Source organism: Fundulus heteroclitus, chromosome 23, assembly GCF_011125445.2.
Source record: "Fundulus heteroclitus isolate FHET01 chromosome 23, MU-UCD_Fhet_4.1, whole genome shotgun sequence".
Classification (NCBI taxonomy): Eukaryota; Metazoa; Chordata; class Actinopteri; order Cyprinodontiformes; family Fundulidae; genus Fundulus; species Fundulus heteroclitus.
Window position 1 is genome coordinate 7501013 of NC_046383.1, and position 9577 is coordinate 7510589.

At 46.0% G+C, this 9577-nt stretch overlaps 1 protein-coding gene across 1 annotated transcript; it reads right to left on the reverse strand.

Annotated features, from left to right (window-relative positions):
- Positions 1-1750: 1750 nt before the first annotated feature.
- npas4a (neuronal PAS domain protein 4a) lies at positions 1751-7956 on the reverse strand. Its single transcript, XM_012861666.3, has 8 exons — positions 7335-7956; positions 6784-6947; positions 6595-6697; positions 5915-6224; positions 5700-5809; positions 5417-5552; positions 3533-5304; positions 1751-3428 (listed from the first exon to the last, which is right to left on the reverse strand). Exons 1-8 carry the CDS (start codon positions 7507-7509, stop codon positions 3400-3402), a joined length of 2799 nt encoding a protein of 932 aa, XP_012717120.2. The 5' UTR covers positions 7510-7956; the 3' UTR covers positions 1751-3399.
- Between the last annotated feature and the right edge of the window lie 1621 nt (positions 7957-9577).

The window sequence follows — 9577 nt, forward strand, 5'->3', positions numbered from 1 at the left end:
GTAGCTCTCGGTTTGAAAAAGGTTGGCGATCCCTGCCCTAAAGTCTGAGAAGGCACTTTAAAGCATTTCAAAGTTGAACTGTTTACCATCCATCCATCCATTTTCTTACTCGCTTTATCCCTCATGGGGTCGCGAGGGTTGCTGGTGCCTATCTCCAGGAGTTTGAACTGTTTACCCTGGAGTGAATTTACTTGGCTATCGATTCCACAGAAAATTGGCAACTACCTGAAATATTTCCTTTTTCTCACTGTAAAATGATGGAAACTACAAACAAATGTTTCTTTATTAAGGTTATTGTTGATATCCTTCCATCTCTTCCAATCACAGTAATACTGATCGACTCATTCAGTTTTTTTTTTGTTTTTTTTTTATTATTAGTTGCTCCTGACTGCTTTGTTCTGTTGCAGATCCTATGGAAGCAGCCAGGCTGCACGTCGTTTTCTATTTTGGTCTCATTTTTGTTTAATAAAAAATTACTGTGGGCACTCTGCTGTGTCTTTTTGCACGCTTGAAGTCATATTTACATAATATTAGAATGTAGTAAAATGACGAACGTTTTGATTGCATCTTGACATCTAAAACCCAAGAATTGAAGTGTGTTTATTATTATCTTTAATATGAATGCATTTAACACATTCAGTTGCTATATCATGGCATAAATAACAGTTTCAACTCGTCTTACAGAGGGTGTTGTGCCCCTAAGATCACCCCAGACACACGTGACCTTTTTCATTACTTTAGCTTTGAACGGTGCATCCTGCTCAGTGCTACAATTGGATTTGCTGAAGTTACAAGGAGATATGAACTCATCCTGTCACTTTGGCCTCCTCCTAACCTCTTTTTCATATCATATATGCTTCACGGTGAACTCCTTTAAGGTGCAGTGCTTGTGTTTTCCAGAAGATAGCAGCAGTCAGCTGTGTGCAGTTTTCTCCTCCAGTGATCACACCTCCATCAGCTACACTGCGGCAGGTAGTGGTGGAACAAAATGTTCAATTGCAGAGAACGGGCGCAACTCTCAAGGTTTTGTTTCATCACACACATGCCGTCTTTTAGGGCTTTATATGCCTCCACTGTGAAAAATATACAGCAAATTCAATTTGCAAAACATATCTTGATGGGAAAAAAATGGCATTTTACCTTATTTTATGTAATATTCCTTTATGCGTTGCAGCACTGAGGGATCAGCTTGTTCTGTTTCCATTTTTACTCCTTTTTTTTCTACTGTATCTCTAATTTTAGCCTCCTCTAACACTTTCTTTGTCTCCCCCTTCTCTCAGCCCACCCCTCTCTGATCCTCCTGAATAGAAGCTGAGAATAGACGCAAGGCTGTTTTCAGGCAGAGCAGGAATGCCTATATATGGAGCTCCACGCCACGCTGTGAGTCGCAGGTACATCAGCAAATATGGACCGCTGTGATTTGTAAAGAGGGATGGAGGGAGGAGGGGGTTGCCATCTTCCTACTATTACATGTGCCCCCCCCCCCCTCCTCAAGAAAAAAAGTCTCAATGCCAAGCGTGTGCGTCAGTCTGAGTCAGATAGTGTCTCATTCTGTCTCGTCATACGTGTGCGTCAGAGCTGTTGCTGAGCGAAACTCGCTCCGGGGGAAGAAACGCAGGATGGTGAAGGGGAGGGAGGAAAAGATGATGATGATGATGATGGTGATGATGATGGTGATGGTGATGAGGCTGAGGGAGGAACAGAGAGCTTGACTCTGACGACACAAATGCATCAGCAGCATTAAGTGCACTTTAATATAAATGCATTTGTATGACAACCAAATACACTTATAAGCATCACAATAGAACACTGGTTCACAATGTCCATTCTGCAGTAAATAATAGGAATAATAATAATAGTAACAATAAGATGTTCAGAATATATTCCATCTTATGCAGTAAAAATCTCTCTTCTGTATGTACAGACCAATAACTGTTTCATACAAATGTACAAATGTGTACAACCTTTCAGAAAAGAACATATGCCTACATCCTGAGACATAATGCATATGATTTAACATCTTTTTTTCTTCAAATATCACACATACAGTAGTATAATTTTTACACATGTATATTAAATTAGCCTTGAATAGCTAGAACGTAGGAATCAATCCTTTACTTGACCGTAGACAACTCTACGTGAGCATGTCGACACCATGGGAATTGTACCATTCTCAACCCGTGTCGTTAGTTAACTGAATAGAAATAGCACCCCGTCCCCATTTTCATTTTTTTAAAACAAAACCTTTGTATTCTAAGCCCCTCTCAAAAAAGAAGAATCGCTTGTTCAACATAGTCAATTTGTGCCTCACTGCACCGCGCTCCAGTGGAGCCACGATGCCACCGTCCACTCGTTTGAAGTGGACAAAGAGTTCAGAGTTCAGCAGGTCAGGCGGGGCCGATTCAGGCACACAGGAGCCGCTATAAGCTGCCAGCATTGCAAATATTGATGCTGCAAGAATATCCAGCCGACTGCCTCACGGCCAAAAGCAGGGAAGAAGAAGAAGAAGAAGAAGAGGAGGAGGGGGACCCGATGAGTCCACATTCAGAGTCTTAATGTACAGTACAGAGTAGAAGTGGGTTTGTGGCATGATCAGAGTCCAAGCAAACTTCCAGAGGAGCTGTTTTTCTTCAGTTGCCAGGACCTCTTTACATGTTTTCTTTTTTGTTTGCAAATCACATTGATACACAAGATCTCAGATGTAGTGATAATTATGAAATGTTAAAGGTTTAAGTCGCAAACTCAAAGCTCAAAGTATCTCAGTTTTTGCTTCACGCCATTTCTTAAGTTTTGAAAGGCTTTTAAAACCAGAACCCCTCTGGCTCTGGTATCTGAATCAGAAGATGTAATACAAGAACTCTTCCTATTTTCCTCTACTGATTGTTTTCGCACTTAGGACGTAAACTATTGTAAACATTTGACTTCCAGTAACATTTGAGATTTGGGTTTGCGTCGTAGCACGTCAGGCAAAAAAAGTGCTATGATTCATCTCACTACTGAAATAGCAAGAAATGCATCATTGTTTTTGTTCACAACAGATATTTCACTACGAGTGAATACACATACGTATCTGGAGTTTGATCATCTCTAAAGCTGTTGAGAGGTCACCACGTGTACTCAGAACCCAGGCAGTTCTGGGTCCACGCAGTCACACAGTCTTGTGAATCTTGCACCAGTTTTTTTTTTTTTTCCTTTTTTTTGCAGTATTACACAGAAAAATGACTGAACAAAAATATAAAGCCAATCTTTGTTCTTGGCAGACATGTAGGAGATGAAGTCCTTAAGTTGTATATACATTATGTATATTTATACACTTAATTGTTTTTTACTTTTCAGTAAAAGGGTCTCCACAAAATATGACAATATGCCATACTTAATGAAGTAAGTCACAGACTTATTTTAGAACGGAGGAACACTTCCACTCCCATCTGAAAGACACAAAAAAACAGGAGAAGAAGAACATTAGCGACTGGAGTCAGAGTGTTTGCATATCAGTTAAAAAATATGGCATAAAACTGCAACAAGCGCTCACCTTTTTGGAAGCACTGTGGCGATGGATGACATTGGAGTTGATACAACTCAGGTTGTTGCCCTAAGCCAGGGGCGATCGAGGCACCTGCCCCAAACATGGGTTCCAGGACTGCCAGTTCCTCCAGGAGGGACTGAGTGCAAGACACGGCGGGCGTGGGCGAGGCGACAGGCATGGAGGTGGTGGGGCTCGGGGAGGCGGTGAGGATGAGGGGAGGGGAAGCTGGGATTGAGGAGCAAGAGGACACAGGAGATGACACCACCTCGATCTCCATCGCTTCCTCCGCCATCCCCTCCCCATCAGCCTTCGCCCCGGCCTCAGCAGCCACGGTCGCCCCGCATCCGGCCATGGAGTTACATTGCGCCGATTGGACGCTACAGATGTGGCCCACTCCCTCAAACTGGGAGGGTTGGTGCCAACAGACTGGGGTCAGAGGAGAGGTTGAGCTCGAGGGATCTGATCCAGGGGAGTTCAGAGGGGACAGGGCAGAGAGGTTTGGTGCCTGCGGCGGAGCAAAGTCATCTTGCAGGAGAGTTTCTAGGATGTTCTCTTCAAACAGAGATTCATCGTCGTCGAGGAAGATGGGAATGTCCAGACCTCTCCATGTTTTTACGGGATAAAACTCCCTCAGCATGTGGACTGGATCAGCAGGTTCGATAGCTGGAGACAGGAAGGGAGATGGGGGGGAGGAGGAGGGTGATAGTGAAGGAGGGGAGAGTTTGGACAAGAGTGGATCAAGGTAGAACCCTTCAGCCAGGGAGCTGATGTGTTGAGCTAAGAGGGAAATCTCTGCTCGCTCCTTCTCCCTCTCATGAGAGAAAAAGGAGAGGCAGGGCTGTTTACCGGGTGATGCCTCAGGGGTGAGCAGGCCTTCGGGGGGACACTGGAGGGGCCCCAGTGGTACATCTACATAAAGTGGGCCCCGTACCTCAGGCAGGGTCATGACTGTGCAGTCCCCATCTCCTGGACTGTCAGGTGTGGGGGGTAATTTCTCATAAAGGGAGCCACTGCAGGTCTCTACAGGGAAGAGTAGGTCAGTGGAGAGAGTGGGCAGCGCAAGGGGGAGCTTGATGGAGAGGGTGGTGGGCGGAGCAGGACTGGAAGTTGTAGTTGGTGGGGCTGTGGAGGAAGATGAGGGGGCCAAGGAGGTGGTGGCAGTGGCAGTCGTTGCTGAGGGGGGTGGGGTGGTGGTACCAGTTGGGTCAAAGCTAAAGAGGGGTTCATTGAACTGGAAGCTGGTCCCACCAACCTGGGGGGTGTAAGGGGGAGTGCACACAAACTCTTTGGTCTGCTGAGCTTGTGAGGTGGGCACAGGGGGGAGAGGCAAGGGGAGAGCTGGCAGTGGGGGGTCGAGCTGGAAGGAGGGAGGCAGGAGAATGTTCTGGGTTAAAAAGTCTAAATCTGCTACTGTTTCAACGGTGACTGGAGTGGGCGAAGAAGCAGCGGAGGGGGTTTCAGTTGGATGCTGCTGAAAGAAACTTTCCTCCTCCAGAGAGGAGATACTGGAGCGAGGGTCTCCCTCCAGCTGCATGGGCTCAGTGATTGAGCTCCCCGGTTCATCAGAGGACCCAACGCTGCAGCCTGCAGTGCTGAAGTCAAAGGACTGGCCGGACAGGCCGCTGCTACCTGGTGTGAACACCTGGTCTGGGCTAGAGAGGGTGTCTGGAGACTGTAGGCTCAAACCCTCCTGCTGAGATGTACCAGCACTCAAAACCAGGGTCAGCTGAGTTTGCTCTGAGCTGAGCTGCTGACGCACGGACCAGGCTTCAGAATCACTGAAAGACAGAAGGGAAATAAAGAAAAATGTGGTGAGTTAATTTAGTGCTTGCTCACATTATCCTACACATTCCCTACGTTCACTGTGTGTTTTTAAAGAGCAACAAATACCTGATGATGTAGTTGTTGCTGCCAATGGGGATGTCTCCATGCTGCAGTTGAAGCACCATGTAGAGCCAAATCCAGGACAGGTCGTGAGTCTGAACACGAACCACCATTTCAGCTCTGCCCTCGCCACCTTCTCTCACTGTCAACAACAGTTGCAGAACACGTTATGATCGGTGTGTAATCACATTAATCATCTCAGTCTTCCACATTGTGTGAATGTGCCAGTGGGCACAGTGTGGGCATGTATGGTTGTAAAGTGCTTAATTTGTATAAACAATGCACTTACATAGGCTGCGGTGCTGAGCAGAGGCGTGTGACAGATCCTGTGGGTGGAGGAGGCTGTACCAGGAGCGGGAGCGTAAAGCTGTCACATCATAGCCCAGATATGTGCTCATGCTGCAGGGTAGAGTGGGTGGAGATTAGATTTTTCACATCTTTGTCCAATAAACCGAACAATCCCACAATATAAGCAACTGTCGCAGGATAGAAGGACAAACTCACCTGTCCTGTGCCACCTGCAGCCTCATATCACGGCCATGCTGGGAGTGGAAGCAAGCCAGGAACAAGTTGGTCTCAGCCAGGGGAGGGGCAGAGGCCGGGTCCCTTTCCGCCCCAGACCCCGAGCGAGTGGGCTGGGGTTCCAGGGGGTTGCAGAAACACACCCACACGGGGTTTGAGGTCCAGTAGGAGCTGCTGGTGGGGGTGGCGGAAGGTGGAGCGAGGCAGCGAGCTCGGATCAGAACCAGTTTATTTCCGGCACTCTGCCTCCGCACGGACTTGGAGGTGTTGAAACGGCAACGGAAGAGACGATCTGTGCAGGAGAAGGTGGGAGGGAACATTTAGGTTAGAAATGGATGGTATAGACCAAACTAATAGCAGCAGAGTTCATTATGGAGTACCACAGGGTTTGGTGCTCGGGCCAAAGTTATTTATCTCATATATATATATATATATATATATATATATATATATATATATATATATATATATATATATATATATATATATAAAGCAGTATTGTTTTATCACTTTTTGCGGTCTGCAAACTTATCATGGTTTATTGTACTGAAGTGATTTATTATTACTGTGGTGATTTCATTTATTTCTTATCTCCTTTCCATTTTCAGTGTGTAATAAAGGAAGAGTAACAATTAAACGTGAAAAAGAACACTGTGTCTTACCCATCTCAAGTGATGTAGAGGCAGACAGGTTGTTCCTCATGATGAAGTGATCTGCAGCGTCGATTATATCATAAACACTGTCCCCTTGTGCCACAAGGTCCACCTGAAACAAAAATTACACCGGGTGTTAAAACCTTTCTGAAACAGCCCGTCTGTGTTGAGGAATGCAGCAGCGGTGTGCATGCTCACCATGGAGTGTCCAAGGTGCTCAGAGACGCTGTCAGAAAGGTACAGCAGCTTCCCCTCTCCGGTGAGCAGCATCAGGAAGCCTGGCATCGCCTGCATCAGCTCCGATAGCTCATGAAAAGACAGAAACGCTGTGCTCTCCTCTAGACTACCAGCAGACCCCGCTCCTGGAAAGGAAGGGACAAAACAGCTGTTAATGAAGAGGGATATATGCTGCAATAAAAAAAAGCATCAGTTTCAGCACCACGGACATCGCTAGGGCAGCGTTCATGACGCTGAAGCGTTTCAGCACCACGGACAGCGTCGGAGAAAAAGCTGCCAGTTTCAGCACCAGAGACAGCTCCAATCCCGCACTGAAGCTATTCCAGCATCACCGACATCAATGACAATTTAACACTTTTATCACTCACATAAACTATTCTTAATTATATCTGGATTGATTTTAGCTGTAAATTGTATGTTAAAGTCGTAGTTTTATCACGCACAAGCTCAAACACGTGTTGATTTCAACGCTCCGCGGGAGATAAATCAACAGGTTGTCGTTTCCTTCCTACCTTGAGTGAAGAAGACGGACTTCCTGGTGTACATGCAGGCCAGGGACATGATGTGCAGGTACGAGAGCCGCGCTTTATCTGCATCAGAGATGGGCAACAGGTCCTTCAGGTTTCGGATCTCAGCGTTGATCTGGTCCCGTCGCGCCTTGGACGCGCCTTTGGTTGAGCGGTACATCGTGGTCTGTTGCTGCTGCTGCTGCCGTCGGAGTCCCTCCAGGTGTAAAGTTGCAAAGCGGAGTGCTGCTGAAGGTCTGCTGAAAAGTGTCCTGTCTCCTCAGATGTGTTGAGAGACAGGTTGTAGAAGTGAGGGGCAGAAAAAAAGGTTTGTTATTGGACTGTCATTTCAGCTGTTGTTTCTCCAGAGCAAGGTTTTTATAAAACCTTCTCCCTTCGTCCCTCCTTTCGGAGTGCAGGTGAATCGGCGGCTGCAGGTCGCCGTCTCTTCTGGCTCTGAAGTCCGGAACCCGTAAATCTGGTTGAGGGACTCTGCTCGCCGGTCTCTTATATAGCCTGGGACTCCACCGGAGCAGGGGGGCTCCCGACGCGCCAACACCGACGTAAAACGGAGGGAGGAGGAGGGAGAAGGGGGGGAAGATATGCCTCATATGAATGCAAGCGGAGACGAGAGTCTCCCCCTCCCTCTTCCATGCCCTCTCCTCTCTGTGACTCTTCCTCGACGTCAGCTCTTCCCTTTACTCGGTCGTGACGTTGGCTTGAAATCGGGAGCTCCGGCGACGCAAAAAGCCCGATTTGGACAAAACCGAGTAGAGGGCGGAGCCATCGTAAAAACGTAAACGGAGTCACCGGGCTCCGGTGATTTGTGAAAGGAGGGGGAGGAAGAGGGGGGATGGGATGAGAGGACCGTGCTGAATACGAACGAGGTCTGTGTGTTTATATGTCTGGCACCTGCCTGTTTGCCACGGACCTGTCGGTAAACACGGCAGGTGCTTGTTAGACCGCATTTATTGCCTGTAAATCAAATGGTGGAGATTAATAGAGATTATCTGCCGGCAGGGGAAACAGGCGTAGATACTGAGGCTGTTTTATGAATAGAAATACCATCTGAACGCAGCGTTCTGTCAGTGAAATACCATGGAGTTGAATATAATTGTTTTATTGGTATGTTTTTGCAACAGTAGCATCATTTAAATCAAGTTGAACCCATCCTTTATACATTTTGAACATCAAATCATAACAAAACACTCATTATTGCCGCAAAATATTAACTGTATAGCTAATAAAAACGATATTTACAGGAAATAAACAATTTTAGAATAAACAGCACATATAATTAAACACGCTAAGTGGTAAAAGATCAGATTTTTCCATTTCGGCCGTCGTCTTGAAGTCTGAACCATGACGTTCATCTCTGACTCAGGACCCCCAGCTCTCTCATTTTTATTCCCCCCTCTGATGTGCTTCAAAGTTACAGTGAGGATTTACAAAGTCTCAATGAAAAGTCCGCCCGTTTTTAATGAATGGCGCTCATGAATTATTCCGCGTTTCTAAAAATAGATCTCACCAGTGACCGACATGAAGGAGCGCGCCGCGCGCCCCCGCATCCAGTCCCAGCTCTCGTCCCTCCTATTCATAAAGAAACCTGCAGAGGACATATGAGCCGCAGGATATAATCAGCTGTCCACAGAAGCGGGACGCATTCATGGCTCTGCTTTTATTTTGAATGACGTCCACATGAATTAAAAATTGAGTTAAGAGGCGAAATCACAGGATGCAGGTTTTTATTCCAGCATAATAACCAGTTCACATTTACTCCTGGGTGCCTTTTTCTTATAGTTTAGCTGTTTCATATGACATTCAAATTACTGAAATCTTATACAATTATTTAAATTGTCCTGATTTTCTTTTCAAATCCAGAAAAAAATATGAATAATAAGCTCAACAGTATTGATAAATTTGCTTCTGTGTTATTTTAACATTAGGAAATCTAGATGATGAATAATCCTGCTTCAGTGCTATTGTGTTGTAAATCTGCCTCCTGGCTGTCATCCGATGACTCAGCCACCTCTGTTTCCTCTTCCTCTATCACTGACTCCAGACTGGTAATGACCTAAAGGTACAAAACCAAAATCAGATAATCAGACAAGAATTACGAATTTGCAGCTTGAGGTGGTGTTAAACTCTCTCTTTTTTTCCGCTCCATCTAAAAATGACTCCTATTTGTGTATTGTATGCACCCTTTTTCTTCATGCTGCAGCTTTTAAAACAGAGTTTGTCATGTCCGC